Source organism: Eriocheir sinensis, chromosome 67 (genome assembly GCF_024679095.1).
Source record: "Eriocheir sinensis breed Jianghai 21 chromosome 67, ASM2467909v1, whole genome shotgun sequence".
NCBI lineage: Eukaryota > Metazoa > Arthropoda > Malacostraca > Decapoda > Varunidae > Eriocheir > Eriocheir sinensis.
Window position 1 is genome coordinate 6,274,995 of NC_066575.1, and position 18,575 is coordinate 6,293,569.

At 42.7% G+C, this 18,575-nt stretch overlaps 1 protein-coding gene across 1 annotated transcript in view; it reads left to right on the top strand.

Moving 5' to 3' along the window:
* Nucleotides 1-12,528, top strand: part of LOC126988003 (uncharacterized) — an 89,539-nt gene extending 77,011 nt beyond the window's left edge. The window contains 14 exon segments of the mRNA XM_050845733.1: nucleotides 112-223; nucleotides 1,401-1,536; nucleotides 1,812-2,014; nucleotides 2,483-2,636; nucleotides 3,951-4,195; nucleotides 4,679-4,827; nucleotides 6,995-7,216; nucleotides 7,619-7,740; nucleotides 7,936-8,081; nucleotides 9,170-9,281; nucleotides 10,052-10,189; nucleotides 10,603-10,826; nucleotides 11,096-11,247; nucleotides 11,899-12,528. Coding sequence (XP_050701690.1) covers nucleotides 112-223; nucleotides 1,401-1,536; nucleotides 1,812-2,014; nucleotides 2,483-2,636; nucleotides 3,951-4,195; nucleotides 4,679-4,827; nucleotides 6,995-7,216; nucleotides 7,619-7,740; nucleotides 7,936-8,081; nucleotides 9,170-9,281; nucleotides 10,052-10,189; nucleotides 10,603-10,826; nucleotides 11,096-11,212 — 2,080 coding nt within the window. The 3' untranslated portion in view covers nucleotides 11,213-11,247; nucleotides 11,899-12,528.
* The last annotated feature ends 6,047 nt before the right edge of the window (nucleotides 12,529-18,575 follow it).

The following is an 18,575-nucleotide window of genomic DNA, read 5'->3' on the forward strand; positions in this document are numbered from 1 at the left end:
TATATATCTGCATAGTGTATTTAAAGTATAAAACTACTTAGAACGTAAGTGTAAATATGTAATGTCTGTCATAATAAACAAACATTACTGTAGCCGGCACACTGCTTGCAGGTACATCAGGGCCAAGACTATGTTCAGGTGTTCACCAGAGAAGGGAGAGTTGGAGATGGTCCAGAAGCTGCCTCTGGACTGGCATGCATTTGACCACAGACCCAGCTGGAAGGTCAGTTTGTTATGCCACCCTCTGTTATGCACTTCAATTAATTCATAGAGTATTTTGAAATATTAAAGAACAGTATAAGTATGACAATCCCTACATAGTATGATTGCTTAACCCGGTAGCAGCGGGGATCATGTTTCTTAATGATCCCCCAAGCGAGAAAAATTAGAAAAAATCATCACTCACACAAACCATTTCATAATATATATCAAAGCATTTGTGATCAGATTATGTATCATCTATTTTGGGGGGTTTAAATCATGGCACAAATTTGGCCCATCGCTGCTACACGGTTAAACTTCTCTGCAGAGCATCCACTGAAAGATATCCACTTTTCCAACTCTTGTTTTTTCACCACACACAACACCGGCAGCCTTAATCTCTGTGCTGTTTTGTTGAAGCCTGAAGTGTGACTGGTTACTAAAATGGAAAGTCTCAAGTGCCTGAAGTGTGGGTGCACCCTCCTTGGCTAGGGGAAGCAAGCTGAGTGCCCACACAGTGCCCCTGGGTGTTGGGTCCGGTAAATAGTTTAACCACTACCACCTTGAGCACATTTTATATTCCTTTGTACAATGCCCCACAACTTGTCAACTTCCTTACTTGCTGAGGGACAAACATCAAAGGAGACCCACCCAAAATGTACCCCAGAATGTGCTTGCCCAAGAATTTGAACCCTAAACGGGGGGCTTCGTGCTGCAGTGGTTAGCACACTCAGCTCACAACCGAGAGAGCCTGGGTTCGATTCCCGGGCGGAGTGGGAAAATTTGGGCGGCTTTTCCGATACCCTACGCCCCTGTCCACCCAGCAGTGAATGGGTAACAGGTATTAATTGGGGGTTGTGTCCCATCTCCTGGGATCTGTTCCCTTCTCCTATAATTCCTTCCCCTTCTGTCTCTCTCTGGCACATGACCACAGATGTTGCGCCAACTAAACGAAACTTTCCGAACTTGAACCCCAAACCTTTCAGTTGTGAGCCAGACACATTAACAGGAAATCAATCATGTCTGTTTTAGTAATACTTTGATTTTTATTTTTTTCTAAGGAATATTTTTCATTTATTTGCCTCTTAGACATTTCATGGGTTTAATGGCCAAATTTTAAACTCTTATTTACCATATGCAACAGACATAAATGACCTGTTTTCCTAGCCCAGTGTGACATGTGTGATGTGTGATTGCAGGACCTGCCTGAGTACAGCAGAGTGGCGAGGGTGTTCAACTTCTTTTCCTCCTCCTCCAATGCCACTTTGCTCAAGTTTTGGCACAAGATGATCAGGCTGCGCTTCTCCCCTGACAATTTCCTCCCACCATTCAGAGGTGAGCCACTGCAGGGACAACTATGTATTTGAATGGAGTGGAAGAATCCCAGTATGAAATAGTCAAACACAATTATTTTAGATGATAAATGTGCAGATTCATAAGTAAAATTATCCCCTGCCATTCAGTAAATTGTTCATGCATTTTGTAGTATTAGGAACTCCATAAGTAAGTATATTCACTTGGATTGAAAATTTTCATTATTCATATTTTTTAGGGTCTGATAATTGAATAAAGTATAGAAAGAGAATTTGTATCTTTGTGTCGTCCCTCAGCCACCGGATACATGATTGGAGAGCAGCACTTCATCACCTTCGACCAGCGGCACTTTGAGTACAAGGGGCGGTGCCAGCACCTCCTCGTGGCGGACATGGTGGGGGGCCAGTGGGCCGTGTCGGTCAACTACCACCACCACTCCTCCCGCACCATCATCATATATGTTCACGACACATACATTGAGATAGCAAAGGATTTCAGAGTAAGTTACAAATCCCACGATATACCTGCATTTGTTGGTAAAACGTATTTGTTCACTATACCTCCCAAAACATCATTGTACAATACCATCTTATTAGCCTTAGAGTTAAGCTGTCTTGGAGTCGTGTAATACATAGATATTGATCAGTATACAAATAGCGTTACATATGAATGAAGCGGTTATCACACTGGGCAAATTTTCCGTAGATCTTCAGTCAAACCACGATTTCCGCTGGTGTGGTTCTCATTTGTTTCTTGTTATTGCTGACGATGATGATGGTGAGTAATACCGTCGTCCTTCAGTGAAATCTACCGTGGCTTTGGAAGATCGTGGACACGTCAGAAAACCACGGAAATATGAGAACCACGCCAGCGGGAATCATGGTTTGACTGAAGATCCACGGAAAATTTGCCCAGTGTAATAGTCCCTTAAGTCCAAACTAGTGCACTGCTGTTGTTGTTGCCACAGGTCTCCGTGAATGGTCAGGCCACAGAGCTGCCAGTCAGTGTTTCGTCTGTCTCCGTGCACCGCAGTCTTCATGCTCTCCACGTGGTCAGTCACCTCTATGGCTTCGGAGTGAACTGGAACCTTGCCCAGGATGTGACAAGCATAACCCTTCATGGTAATAACAATACTATAGATACATTCAAGAAGAGGTTAGATAAAGCCATGGATGGTGAGGTAAGGTGGGGTTGAGTGTACAGGAGCTTCCTTGTATAGGCCAACCGGCTTCTTGCAGACTCCTTACGTTCTTATGTTCTTATGTTCATGGTATAGCACATAAGTGATTCTTGACTTGGTGCTTTTCTCGTAACAGTGGTCATCTGATGGAGTGAGCTCTGCCAGTATGTAACATTGTACTCATAGCAAGACATGATCAAGTTGCTTTTAACCCATCCGCTGCGATTGGCACGGATTTGGCTTTCATTTTTCTTCATTGAATTGTAGCAGCCACTTTTTGTTCCATTCCTGTAGCTTGGTGATGTCTTCTTGCAGGAAATCCGTAGTCAAGGGGTTAATAGTCTGTTGATGGATACTCATGCATTTTCTGCTTGTTAACCTGGTAGCAGCGACGGGCCAAATTTGTGACTTTACCGTGTAGCAGCAACGGGCCAAATTTGTGGCTTTACCGTGTAGCAGCAACGGGCCAAATTTGTGACTTTACCGTGTAGCAGCAACGGGCCAAATTTGTGACTTTACCGTGTAGCAGCAACGGGCCAAATTTGTGGCTTTACCGTGTAGCAGCGACGGGCCAAATTTGTGCCATGATATCAACCCCCCAAAATAGATGATACATAATCTGATCACAAATGCTTTGATATATATTATGAAATGGATTGTGTGAGGGGTGATTTTTTCTCATTTTCCTTGCTTAGGGGGACCATTAAGAAACACGATCCCTGCTGCTACTGGGTTAATCTGATATATTCTCTGGAAGCATTGCCCTCCAGGAAGTGAAGTGCTTGAGAACAGTTCCTAGTGTTTGGTTGTTTGACAGAGAAACTAAATAGTCCCAGGCACAAGTATGGCGTAAAAGGGAACTCAATGGGTGCTGACGTGTAGAGGATGCTAGAAAGAAGGTAATGAGAGACCCATCTTGAGAGTTTACAGGCCGAAAGCACAGGGTGTAGGTCATAGGATAGATCTGGAGGGGAATACATCGAGATGGTAATGAGAAAACAATAAACAATGGCGCCACTATAAACACTTGCCTGCGCCATGACGGGCTGGGGACGACTACCATCCAGGCCCCTCAAGCAAGCCTACCAGTGCAATAGGCGTAGACATAAAAAAAACAAAAAAAACAATGGTAAGAGGGTATGTTCTCCCACAGGTTCATACTTTGGGAGGACGGGAGGACTTCTGGGCCTGTACAATTATGAGCCCTAAAAAAAAATTAAAAAAAACAATGGTAAGAGGGTATGTTCTTCCACAGGCTCATACTTTGGGAGGACGGGAGGACTTCTGGGCCTGTACAATTATGAGCCCTACGATGACTTCCAGCTCCCTAGTGGAGAGTTAACAGATGACGGGACGCTGATGGCGGAGAGTTGGGATGTCAGTCGTGGCCAGTGTTTGTCCTCCGGTAACATTGGACGGCTGCCCTCAAAGGTTCCTGTTGAGGCCTGCACACACCTGTTCCAGAGCACAGGATCTCCTCTGAAAGGCTGCTTCTCAGAGGTGAGCAAGGAAGAGTGAAACAGAATATAGTAGCAGTGGCCAAGAACCACCTTCTGACCACTGATCCCAAACCTTATATCCAATCTGGAGCAGGGGGCTTCGTGGTGCAGCGGTTAGCACACTCGGCTCACAACCGAGACAGCCTGGGTTCGATTCCCGGGCGGATTGGAAAAAATTGGGCAGCTTTTCCGATACCCTACGCCCCTGTCCACCCAGCAGTGAATGGGTACCAGGTATTAATCGGGGATTGTGTCCCGTCTCCTGGGATCTGTTCCTTTCTCCTATAATTCCTTCCCCCTCTTGTCTCTCTCCGGCATATGACCACAGATGTTGCGCCGACTAAACAAAACTTTCCAACTTTTTCAAATCTGGATACTTGCAGGCTTTGTATTTATATGTATGCATAATTATGTTAAGAAGAGGAAATAAAATATATATGGTAGGAAGCATGATATGAATTGTTACTCTTGTTCTGAATTGCAGGTAGATTCCAAACCATACATGGACATGTGTCAGGTGGACTCCCGGACACAGGCGCCCACGGAGCGCAACACTTGCAACGCTGCCGCTGGATACAGGGAGGCCTGCTCCGCCAACAGCATCCCCATCAAGATTCCTTCATACTGTGTCCAGTGAGTCTATTGATTCTATACTGTTGATAATCTTCATATTCCTGAACTAATAGAGGGAGAGCCTTGTCTGAATTTGCTGAAAATTCTTTCTGATAGGTGTCTGATAATGAAAAAAAGAAGTGCATCAACATATACTCAGCACAAGTGTATGGCGTTATCAATACCTGCATAAAAGGAGCAAAATCCAATCTTCAAGTTGCTTGTGCTCCCTGTCTTGTCTCATGACATGGATACTAAATAGTAACTTGAGGCAGATGGACACCTCTGGTAACATTAAGTGTCTGCAGAATCATGCGGTATTGCTGGAATTACTTTGTGTCAAATTAGCAAATATTTCATGACACTAAATTGAGGCTTATTACCTGCATAGTCCAAGAATGGCAACTCTGGGTATTCGGGCATGTGGCTCACACCGTTGCCAGATTATCTTACGGCATAGTATTTACCGTTTTCTGACGACTAACCATTACCAAGAAACATGAGAAACTAACTATTTTAACGATAATTATAAGTGAATCTCGTTATTGGGTTTCAGGAGACAGTTTTTGGGTTGGAAGTCGGTAAATATAAGAGGCTGAGTACGACAATCTGGCAACGTTGGCGGCACACTACCCAGAAGTCAGCCCTGCTCATGGGGTTATATCTATAGGAGACAACCCCGAGCTGATGAGGCCAAGTGGGCATCTACAGATCTTGTCATTGGGTCCTGCTGGGGGGTGTTAGTACAGGCTTGAATGCATTGGTGTCAGGCTGTTCAATCTAAGTCATAATCTATGTACGTATGATTCCTTCACTCTTAACCCGTCTGCTGCAGTTGGCACGGATTTGGCCTTCACTGGTAGCCTGGTAACACATACTCCCAGGTCTTTCTCTGCCTCTGTGGTGGATAGTGGAGTGTCTCCCATGTGGTATTGGTGTGCTGGATATCCCTTCACTGGTAGCCTGGTAACACATACTCCCAGGTCTTTCTCTGCCTCTGTGGTGGATAGTGGAGTGTTTCCCATGTGGTATTGGTGTGCTGGATATCCCTTCACTGGTAGCCTGGTAACACATACTCCCAGGTCTTTCTCTGCCTCTGTGGTGGATAGTGGAGTGTTTCCCATGTGGTATTGGTGTGCTGGATATCCCCTCCCAAGGTGCATGACTTTACATTTTTCTTCATTGAATTGTAGCAGCTACTTATCATTCCATTCCTGTAGTTTGGTGATGTCTTCTTGTAGGAAATCCACAGTCAAGGGGTTAATTTTCAACTTCATCTATGATTTAACATCCAAGCCAATTAAAAAACATCATGAAAACTGTTGACGATGTGTTATAGTGAAAACAGATTGACAAGATCATTTTTGCATTGGCTGCCACAGGTCCTTTCCTCCCTGCCAATCTGCCACACAGTCCAAACACTTACCTTTTCCTCTCATGTGTTAGCTGTAGGTAACATATGGGAGGAAGGAATAGGTTTTTGAGCTGTGTGGCAGAGCAGCGTGGAGAAAACAACCTGCGGGAACCAACACTAAAACAATCTTGACAATTTTGAACGCATATGTGGTGGGTTGAATACCACTGGCAAACTCATCTCTAGTCTTGATGTGGGCAGAGCAGTGTGGAGAAAACAACCTGCGGGAACCAACACTAAAACAATCTTGACAATCTTGTTTTACTATAGTAGCTTGAACGCATATGTGGTGGGTTGAATACCACTGGCAAACTCATCTCTAGTCTTATGTTGTGGGCAGAGCATCGTGGAAGAAACAACTTGCGGGAACCAATACTAAAACAATCTTGACAATCTTGTTTTACTATAGTAGCTTGAACGCATATGTGGTGGGTTGAATACCACTGGCAAACTCACCTCTAGTCTTGATGTTGTGGGCAGAGCAGTGTGGAAGAAACAACCTGCATGAACCAACACTAAAACAATCTTGACAATCTTGTTTTACTATAGTAGCTTGAACGCATATGTGGTGGGTTGAATACCACTGGGAAACTCACCTCTAGTCTTATGTTGTGGAGGCCTACCTGGCTCTGAATCTAATAAATCAACTGCTTTCAAGAAATGGAGTCACCAACTGCTAACCCTCATCCAACTTTGTAGTATATCATTTCAAAAAGACTGTGACTGTGGTAATAATTGATGCTTTTCAACTTTTCATCGTAATCTGCTCTCCAGGTGTGAGTACGTGAACAACGACATGCAGCGCTTCACCCTGGAGGAAGGCGTGCCGATCGTGTTGCAGGAAAATGCCATCCTCAAATCCACTGATGTTGTCATTATCCTTGAGGCTCAACACTGCAACTCAATCCTTGCTGAGAAAAAGCCAATCAATCGCTTTGCCACCTTCATCAAGGAACTGAATGAAGAACTAGTCAGCAGCGGCCTTCATCATATAAGGTAATGGCTCTCAACCTCTTGCAGTATGTGACCATATAGTCACATTTAAGATCTTAAAATAATTGGCCATGAAAATTATTTTATTGAGCTTCAAGGTTTGATAAGAGAAAGATCACCAATAGCAATATTAACCCGGTAGCAGCGGGGATCATGTTTCTTAATGGTCCCTCCAAGCGAGAAAAATGAGAAAAAATCATCACTCACACAAACCATTTCATAATATATATTGAAGCATTTGTGATCAGTTTATGTATCATCTATTTTGGGGGGTTTAAATCATGGCACAAATTTGGCCCTTTGCTGCTACACGGTAAAGCCACAAATTTGGCCCGTCGCTGCTACCGGGTTAAAAACTACATGTACGGTTAAGCTAATCAATAGTATATGTTGCCAACTGAACAGGTATGCCATGGTGGTGTATGGGGGAGAGGCACCCTTCTCCATGCCAGTGGTTGCAACCGTCGACAACCAGATCTTCACTGATGCCAGCAACATTGACAAGGCTCTACAGCATGTTACATTCAGTAAGTATCATGAAGTAAGCCTGAAGTGGGTTACAAAGCCACACACACTTACACACCTCTCCTGTGGTGCAGATACCATGCCTGTGGAACTTATACACAAAGTTAGGTGAGATTTTGTTGGCTGTATGTATAAGTTTTTTTTTTTTTTTTTTTTTTTTTTTTTTTTAATACGAAATGTTGGTTTTTGGTCAACAGTGCCTGAAGACTACAGTGAAGACAGTTTCAACTCCTTTGATGCATTCTTGGCCTACTCATTCGCTGCGAGCCTCAACTTCCGGGCCGGAGTCACCATCACCTTCATCCACTTCCCCTGCCAGTCCTGCCTGCCACTCATCCCCTCGGTGAGTGCTGCCTTGGCGCTCCTTGGCCCGTGCTCTGAAGATTCAAGTAGAGCTCTGTGTACACCATTGTGGCATTGTTTCCCCTCTTCCTGGCACAGTATTTATTGTTATCATCTTTGGTAACCTCTTGGAGTCTCAGGAAAAGGTGACAAACAGTCTAAAGGTCCAATATTTTGAAACAGCCCTTGAGGTCTGAACCATTAGGTAATCAGCAAGTTTGATCATAACATTTACTTTTTCAGTAAAAATTCAGGTAATTCCCTAACTTCAACTTAAAACTGGTTCATCTGTTTATCATAACTCCATCCAGCTTTTTGGTAACACACAACATCATTCTTTATTAAATTTTCTTAGTTTTACCCATTTTCACATTTCTATTAGTGCCTCAAATTATTCTTAACCCCTAAAGGGCCGGCCTGGGTGGTCATCTACAACATCCACAGGACCGGCACCTCAGCACCAAACACCGAAAATAGCCTATATTCACACACTTGATTCTGCTGAACTACAATGCAATAACAAATTACTTTGTCGTCATAGTCATCATCAACTCTTCTTCTTTTTAATTATTGCATGAAAACGTTTCTATGTGCTGTGGTTTTGGAGAAATATTGAGTTGAAGAGGAGAGACTTTTGGAGTTAGCGAAACGGATGCCCATGCTCATTCTTATATATAGTCAATACTCTAAGCTTTCTATGTAACACAGTCTTGTGATGTGGTTTGGGAGTCATTGTAGCATACTCTTCTCATTCTCGTGTTGCTCTGCTGGGCTCGCAGGGTCTGGCAGGAAATCCTGTCCATCGTGAGAGCGGCAAGATTCTGAAGCAGTAGCCTAAACATATCTCTGGCAGTGTTGCCAACGAATGGTCATCGAAAATTACCGAAAAGTAAATAAATTTAGCGAAAAAGCAAAGCGGCTATACCCTTCCGTGGAAGCGGCTATAGCGTTAACCGATTCCTTTGCCTGTAATCATTCCATGCAGCAGGTGGCAACCCACCGTCTCCTTGCCATTAATATTTCAAATTTGCAACAGCATTTTGTCGAGTGATGTGCAGGATTGTAAAGTGTTGAATACTGTGTTGCCAGATGGAGTACAGCACCATGTACCACATCCTGCTGGAGTACTCCGTCACCCTGCACGTCTTCAATCAAGAACTCTTTGACATTCCAAAAGCCAGAGAGAAAAAGAAGTTATTAGGTAAGAAATCCTCTAAATAACTCATGTTGTGTAAACTTATAAGCTGATACATTTAGTGAAAGTGCTGCTTGCTGTCTTGAGTCTAATCTAAATGTAGATTGAGGTGAGTGAAGGAACAGATAAATGTGTCTTTGCTCTCACCACGTCGCCAGCCATGCCTCACATGCTGAAAAATGTACGTGATCAGACCCACTCTTGGTTGGCACACTCAGATGGATGGATGGCATAAAATGACTCATGGATGTGGTTGTGATTGGTGCAGGACTAACATGTTATTAGATTGATTACACTATTGATATAATTTATCCTGCCATCATGTTTATAAAAGGCTTATAACCTAAGTTTTTGTGGTCACAGTTTTCCTGCTCATTCTGTGTTGTTCCTTCATTGCAAATAGTTTTGCCTGTCATTTCTGTGTGATAAATACCATTTAAGTGTAGTAAATAGACATATATCAGCATCTATGTGGCTCCAGTACTATTAGTGTACAGCTCATTGTAATTAACTTATCAATGAATGATTTGTATTCATCCAAGGTATTCTCAAGAGTGTCATGAAATATTCAATATTTGAAAAGTTGAACCTATAATGTACACGCTTTATTTCCTTTCTTGTAATCTTTTTCAAATTATCAAAAGTTTTCTCTCAACATGTCGTGACCATTGACGAGGGACCTTTTAGAATACAGAGATTATGAGTGTCTTATTTTTCATTGGGGACTTTAGTATTTTCTCATATACATGTTAAAAACTTGAATTTTCTTTTACCAGGTATTGATCGGGACCTGGCCTACACGGTGAAGGACACGCGGTCATCGGGTCTGAGGGGAGACCGAGCACTCAAGTCCCAAGTGCCGGTACCCAAAGACAAGCTGGGATTCTGTGCACCTCTGGCTCACCAGACCAATGGTGAGGCTTGGCCATAGCATGCACGACACTGAGATTAAGAAAAAAATTATGAATTAATTATATTACTATAATACTAAGAGTATCAGATAGACGATGTGTGTGTGTGTGTGTGTGTGTGTGTGTGTGTGTGTTTACCTAGTTGTGGTTTTACAGGGCCTAGGCTTTACGCTCGTGTGGTCCCGTCTCCATATCTGCATTTATCCAACTTTTCCTTAAAGCTTTGCACATTTCTCGCCGATACTACCCTCACTTAGTCCGTTTGTGTGTGTGTGTGTGTGTGTGTGTGTGTGTGTGTGTGAACCTGGATGTTAATGATAATGATAATACCTAAATATTTTTAAAGAGAAAATATGTGGTTGGTATCCAAACAAATTTTATTTCCAGCGCTGTTTTAGTGCATTTTTCTTTTTCAGGCACAATCTTTACATCTGCTGCCCTTGTCTCGCCAAAAAGACAGTCATCGAGGCCCAACAGGATCAAGAAGAAGATTCAGAAACTTGCCATTGTGTTTGGCAGACGCATGGCCGCAACCGCCTACCCCCAGGAAAAGAAGAGATGTGTTTGCATTCCAAGGGAGCCAGAGGGCGGTGGTATTATTGAGTGTGACAACTGGGGCAGTGGACCTCTTGCTATTCTGGTAAGTTAATATACCTGTCAACAGCATAAAGAGAGTTATCTGTATTTCTTCATACAAAGCCAATGTGCCTTTGTTCTGTTATATTGCAGTGCTGCCTGTTTTGAACCTTTCCTGTTATGGTGCCTCCTTTTTGTGCTTTCCTACTGTGCTCATGCTGCTCCTTGGTGCTCGGTGCTCCACTTGCCAGAGGTGCAGTACAAGTGACAAACAATAAGTGAATGATCTACAGCCACTGGATGCAGCCTGCTTATTGCACTCTTTTATTACAGAGAGACTATGGTTATGACACTGACATCTCCTTCTCACCTGAGACCAACAGTCGGGAAGCCGGGTCCTGTGTGGAGCGTGGTCCTGATGGCATGTGTCTGCGGCCCATGGACCACTGACAGGCTGTGTAGCTCCTCCCTCCACACCTGCTCAGGTAACCTGCCTTGTAACGCCTCCTGCTGTTTCTGCTTCCTTCCTCTTAGCAGTAATGGAGACAGACCAAGGGCTGAGGAAAACAATTATATATATATATATATATATATATATATATATATATATATATATATATATATATATATATATATATATATATATATATATATATATATATATATATATATATATATATATATATATATATATATATATATATATATATATATATATATATATATATATATATTTTTTTTTTTTTCAATTGCAAAACAAGTGTTTCTCCCGGAAAGAGAACAAATGAAGATGTGAGAAAAAATCATCATATATAGTTAGAGATGTGTTTTGAATCTCCTTGTTAAAAGAGTTTCTTAAATGAAAAGGAGGAAATGCCACAGAAGGAAGGCTGTTTCGGGGTGAAAGGGATGAAAGAGTAAAGATACTGGTTAACATTTGCATTAAGAAATTGGACAGTATGGAGATGTGGCTTATTTATCTGGTCATATATATTATAACTCCTTGTTAGTTCATTACAGTGCATATTTGAAATATCTGATGTAGTCAATACATGGCCATTTAAAATGTTAGTAGGTGTAAATATGTAAAGCAAATCAAACATTCCCACTCAGACTTATTTAACTTTGCCTTCCAGCCGGGCGTGAAACTACCAACCACAACGGTCTTGCTGGCAGGCGACCAGCGCTGAGACGGTGCTGTGGCCGGACACACTCGGCACCGGTGAGAGGTTGTGTAGAGGACCACTAACCAATGACTTAAGTCTAGTGTACGGCTTAGTCCTGTAGCTGAAGAGTTGTATGAGGATGACTTAAGAGCAGCATAGTGGCAGCATTAGTGTCAAATTATTTATGATATATGTTGATCAGCTATGCTGCTTTGTTGTCTGCAATGCATTCTAATTTATTACTATTTGTTCATGATAGTCTAAGTAATAATCACATCTCTCCCAAGTTGATGTTGCAAAGTGTCAAGCAACTGGTGTTGCAGTTCATTGCAAGACTTTGTCCAAGCCTCACTCATGCCTCTCTGTAGATACAGTAGTGTAATGCAAACCTGCATACTAAGTTTGTGTTGTTTGTACTAATGTTAATATTTGTTATATTTTTAATACTCATTTAGAATGAACAATTATTTTTGAAGTATTTTAGCATATTCACATTGGATTATTCATAGTAATAGATCTCTACTTAATGTCTGTGTATTTAAAAGTAAAATTATCTTTTAAATTGTGAAGTAGAATATGTAAGTAAAACTTAAATTTTAATTTTGAGATTTTATTTTCTTCTTGTAGCAAGTAGCATTAGTGGTATTCCAGGACAAGTCAGTTGTTGTGTGCATGCAGAGCAAACACAGCAGTGTGCAGCAGCAGCAGGATTACTTGTGCAGTATAACTGTGGCCACACCAAGTGTTGAGATGTGTTGCAGGGCAGGCTGAGAGCACCTGGGAATTCTCTTGATTCATACTTGGCGTGCTGACAGTTTTACCGAATTGCTGGGTGATTCACAACCACCTCTTGCCAATGAATTTGATAAGCAGTCCACTTTTGCAGGCTTTCCTTGTTTTTCTTTGCCCTCATGACTGTGTCCCAGTTTAACATAACCTTTGTGTTTCTGTATGTTACAATCACTGAATCATTTGCGAGGAACCTTACTCTGGCGTTGTAATCGTTGTAATGCCAGAGGGGAGGTTTGTTTGATGTGGTCACTATTTTCTCTGAGGGATGTAAGCTGGGAGGCAGCCAGTGCAGAGTGGATGTCTTCAGGGTGTTGTTGTACACTTTTTGGGACATGAAAGTTATTGTTTTGAGGTAGCCTGTTCACATTTTCCAAATTACTATTTAACATCCAATTTCACTCGCCTGTCATCATTCATCTACACGGGTTGGTCACATTGAGGGTGACCGCCTTGCTCGGGTAGCCACCCAGGAGCTACCACGATGACCATTCATACTCAGAAAAAAACACTGGAATATTAGGCAGACCTTTATGGAATACATTATTGTTAAAATATAGATAATTTTTTGATCAGTTTGATCATTCAGAATACTTGGGTTTGTTTCCTGATGTACCGTGAGCACTGATTTTAATGGTGTGCACAAACTGGCAAAAAGGAGAGGCAAGCCAACACACCAGAAAAGCAATAGTGTTTAGATGAACTGTGGCTGTAGGATGAAGCTTAATTTGTTATATATATATATATATATCTATATATATATATATATATATATATATATATATATATATATATATATATATATATATATATATATATATATATATATAAAACCCTCCCCACACTCTTACAAGTCTTTCCCACACTCCTATTGACCTTTCCCACATTCTTATAAACACTTCCTACGACGTTTCGTTGTTATGACGCGGTCCCTATAAATTATTCTATAATTCCTGTTTCGACTTCCGACATTTGCTTCGTAAATACGAACTTCGCGCAGGAATTAGTTTGGCGGGGCGGAAGAATACGGAAGGGGGAGGAGTGACAAAATGAGTCATGAAAAAAATACAGATAGAGGATGTAAGAAGGGAGAACAACGAAAATTAGTGGAGGAAACAGGGAGAGATAAAGAGGATGAAAACAAGGAGAAGGGTGTGGTGGGAGGGACAGAGGGGAGAGTCATGTCAGGTCCCGAGGGAGAGCTAGGTCAGGGCTTCAGTCAGGACATGACCTGACTCTCACTTCCGCCCCTCCCTCCCCACACCCTTCCCATTTCCCCTTCTGTGTGTGTGTGTGTGTGTGTGTGTGTGTAATAATAATAATAATATTAATATTAATATACGGTTTATTCAAGTACGGCAGCTGTCAGGCTGAAAATTTACACTTTAGAAGTACATTTAAGTAAATTTCGCTAACGACAACAAGTAACAACAAGAGAAGGGGGATGGAAAACGGGGGCAGACTTGTCTCTGGGAAAGGTAGGGGTGATGGGAGGGGTTGGGTGGGATGGAGTGCAGTGTGGTGGTGAAGGGGCGGATTCTTCCAGATGGCGGTGAGGTCAAGTGCGATGTTAATCCTCAGGTAGGATGCGGGGTTCAGGTGACAGGTCCTAGAGGGATGCAGGTGGGCAGTATCTGGGAGGTCACTCAGGGATACCCAGGCTTGTAAGTAGGTGCTAAGCCTGGGCCGGTGAGACACAGGTGATGGTTGCTGGCCGGTTGGTTGTCATATCTGTTTCTCGGAACAAGTGCACAGCGTTGATGAAGGTGCTGTGCATCTTGCTCCAAACCTGAGTGATGAGGCTACCTCACTGCCTGCCACCTGAACTGACCTTCCTCTGCTGCTGGGTGATTTCGTCCTCCGGAGCTTGAGCGTGTCCTCGGTGTTGTGTTGTGTGCGTGTGTGCGTGCGTCCGTCCGTCCGTGCATGCGTGCGTGCGTGTGTGCGAGCGAGTGAGTGAGTGTTCATATAATCTAATTGGGAAGGAGAAAAGGAGGAAGAGTGAGAGATAAGACTAAAGATAAGAGGGTGTGAGAAAGGAGGGAACAAGGGAAATTAGTGGAGGAAATGGGACGGGAAAAGAAGAGAGAGATAGGGAGAGTCAGGTGAAGGTGAGGAAAGAGGGGGAGAGAAAGAGCGTGAGTGGTAGGGAAAGAAATTAAAAGAGAGAGATAGGGAGGGTCAGGTAAAGGTGAGGAAAGAGGGGGAGAGAAAGGGTGTGAGTGGGTGGAAAAGAGATTAAAAGAGAGAGGTAGGGAGGGTCAGGTAAAGGCGAGGAAAGGGGGGGAGAGAAAAGGTGTGAGTGGGAGGGAAAGAGGTTAAAAGAGAGAGGTAGGGAGGGTCAGGTAAAGGCGAGGAAAGAGGGGGAGAGAAAGGGTGAGTGGGAGGAAAAGAGATTAAAAGAGAAAAACTTGGAAGGAGGTGAAAGGAAAAGAAGGAAGAAATGAGAAAGAAGGAGAAAAATACGGGGACGGAGAGGGAGAAGGAAGTGGGGAGGAGTGAACCAGGGAAAAGACTAGCGGCGCAATGGGCCGCGACGGAAAAAAAATAAGTGGGTGACGTAAGTGTTTACTTAGGTGTGGTCCTACTTACGTTGATTTATATCGTTTTCATTTTTTAGGCTAGAAAATGCTTATTTTACCGCAAAATTCCGCGATATAGCGAAAAATCCACGATACGATACAATTTAAACATCCGCGATACAGCGAGACCGCGATAAGTGAACCGCGATATGGCGAGGGATTAATATATATATATATATATATATATATATATATATATATATATATATATATATATATATATATATATATATATATATATATATATATATATATATATATATATATATATATATATATATATATATATATATATATATATATATATATATATATATATATATATATATATATACACACACACACATTTATACATATATGCAGATAGTTCTATTAGTTTGCTGGTTTTTATTCTGCAAATCTACTTTGCGAGATCCACATTTTTTATTTATTTATTCATTTTTGCTTCATTTCTACCCAGGGAGTGTTGGGAGAAGGTGTTGGTATTGGTAAAGGGTCAAACTCTGTTCTAGGCCTAAGCTGATAATGACTTACCTGAGGATTAACACAAGGGTGAAAAGAGGTAGAAGGTTGATTAGAGGCAGCAGCAACAGCAGGAGGAGGAGAGGGAGAGATCTCTCTTCCCTCACTTTTGTTTCCTCTCTTCCTTCTCCCCTTTTCCCATTCCCTCCCCTTATTCTTCTCCTTCCTTCTTATTTATCTTTTTTTCCCTCCCACCTTTTCTCTCTCAATCTCTTTCCCTCCAACACACACCTTTACCTGCCCCTCCCTTTTCACACCTTTCCCTGACCCTCTCCTTTTATCATCCTCTACCTGACCCCCCTTCTCACACCTTTCCCTCTCCCTCTCTTTACATCATCCTCTACCTGACCCCCCTTCTCACACCTTTCCCTCTCCCTCTCTTTACACCATCCTCTATCTGACCCCCCTTCTCACACCTTTCCCTCTCCCTCTCTTTACACCATCCTCTACCTGACCCCCCTTCTCACACCTTTCCCTCTCCCTCTCTTTACACCATCCTCTACCTGACCCCCCTTCTCACACCTTTCCCTCTCCCTCTCTTTACACCATCCTCTCCCTGACCCCCCTTCTCACACCTTTCCCTCTCCTCTCTTACACCATCCTCTACCTGACCCCCTTCACACCTTTCCCTCTCCTCTTTACACCATCCTCTACCTGACCCCCCTTCTCACACCTTTCCCTCTCCCTCTCTTTACACCATCCTCTCCCTGACCATCCCTTCTCAAACACTTCTCTCACACCTTTCTCTCCTCTCACCATCCTCTCTCTCTCTCTCTCTCTCTCTCTCTCTCTCTCTCTCTCTCTCTCTCTCTCTCTCTCTCTCTCTCTCTCTCTCTCTCTCTCTCTCTCTCTCTCTCTCTCTCTCTTGTTATTCACACAGGTACGATTGTTATTCACACAGGTACGAACGACGTCACCACGACCCGGTCTGAGGAACTCCTGGAGAAGTACCGTAGGCTCATCCAGCAGTATAAGACTAAATCCCCTAACATTTTGATTTCAGGAGTTCTACCACGGACTTGGGCGGAGCGACTTTTTCAGTAAGGCCTTCAGCCTAAACAACCGCTTACAGACTCTTTGCAGGAGCTTGACGTGGAGTTCCTCAACACATGGGACAATTTCTATGGACAAAATGAGCTCTTTCACAGGGACGGATTGCACCTTTCTCCCATCGGGGCAGCCAGACTCGGAAGGCTCCTCAACGAAGCAGTGCGTGTCATCCGAACAAAAAACGAGTCACGGCCACGTCCCTCCACCCCACCCGTGTAAATAGACGCCGTGCATCGCAACAAACCCGTAACCGTGATCCCGCAAGTACCACCACCTCTATTACTAAGCCTCTAGATAACTTAAAAATCCTTAGTTTTAATGCGCGTAGCCTAAGAAACAAATTTGATGAACTGAGATGTCTTGCTTTAACAGAAAATTTTGACATAATTGCTATAACCGAAACATTTATCGACACCACAAATATTGATTTAAGTTCCGAATACAACATAGATGGCTACAGACTCTTCAACAAAGATCGTGTAAACCGTAGAGGTGGTGGCGTCGCCCTTTATGTCAAAAGCTATTTGCAACCCACTGACAAAACAGAAACAGTAACGTTGAACATTTGTGCGTGCGAGTAAACATTGCAAAAGTCAACAATATATCTGTCACCTACAGACCTCCCGGGCAATCACTCGATGACGACCTTGAAATGTACAGCGTCTTAAGGCAGTCACTTAATAACAGCGATTCACTGATATTAGGAGACTTTAACCTCTCCCATATCGACTGGGCGACACTGTCAGGTACAGAAGGCGAGTCACATAGAATGATCGAATTTCTAGAAGAAAATTATCTAAGCCAAATGGTTTCTGAGCCAACTCGACAAAATAATATACTCGACCTTGTTATAACGACCCAAGATAACCTAATCAGTAGTGTCACGGTAGGAGAACACCTCGGTTCTTGCGATCATAAATTAGTGCGCGTCGACATTAAAGCTCAATCATCAGTGACTGAAAATAAAGTAAAGGTGCCCAATTTCAAAAGAGCTAACTTCGTAGAAATCTGACAAAACTAACAGAAATACAACTGTCAGATGACGGCAACGTAGAGGAAGCCTGGAAAATCACTTACTCACTCAGCAGAACACATTCGTCCCCTGGTGCGAGAAGCGAATTAACACTAATAAAAGCCCACCGTGGTTTAATAGCGAAATTAAACGATCAGTCAATGAGAAAATTGTTTTACAGGTTAAAGAAAGAACAAAGCACGCCCGAAAACATTAGACTTTATAATGATGCCAGGCGACGAGTAAAAAGACTAGTAGGTCAGGCAAAGCGTAGATACGAAGAAAATATTGCAGCCAACTGTAAAAATAATCCGAAATCTTTCTTCAGTTACATAAACAACAGAAAGGCGATCAAAAGTGGTATTGGACCTTTAACAAACAGCGACGGTGCACTAGTGACTGACAGCCAACACATTGCAAACCTCTTAAACAATTACTTTTCCTCGGTGTTTAATACTAACAGTCTTCCTCTCGCTACCACCAACACCAGTACTATTGTAAATCTCGAGCATGCATTGCCTAATTTTGAAATAACAACCGATGAAGTCCTTAAAGCTCTCCATTCACTTAAAACAAATAAAAGTCCTGGACCTGACAAAGTATATCCAACTCTGCTGAAAGAAACAAAGAGCGAAATACTCTCCTCCCTCACAACCGTATTCAATATGTCCTTGCGACAAGGCATCGTCCCT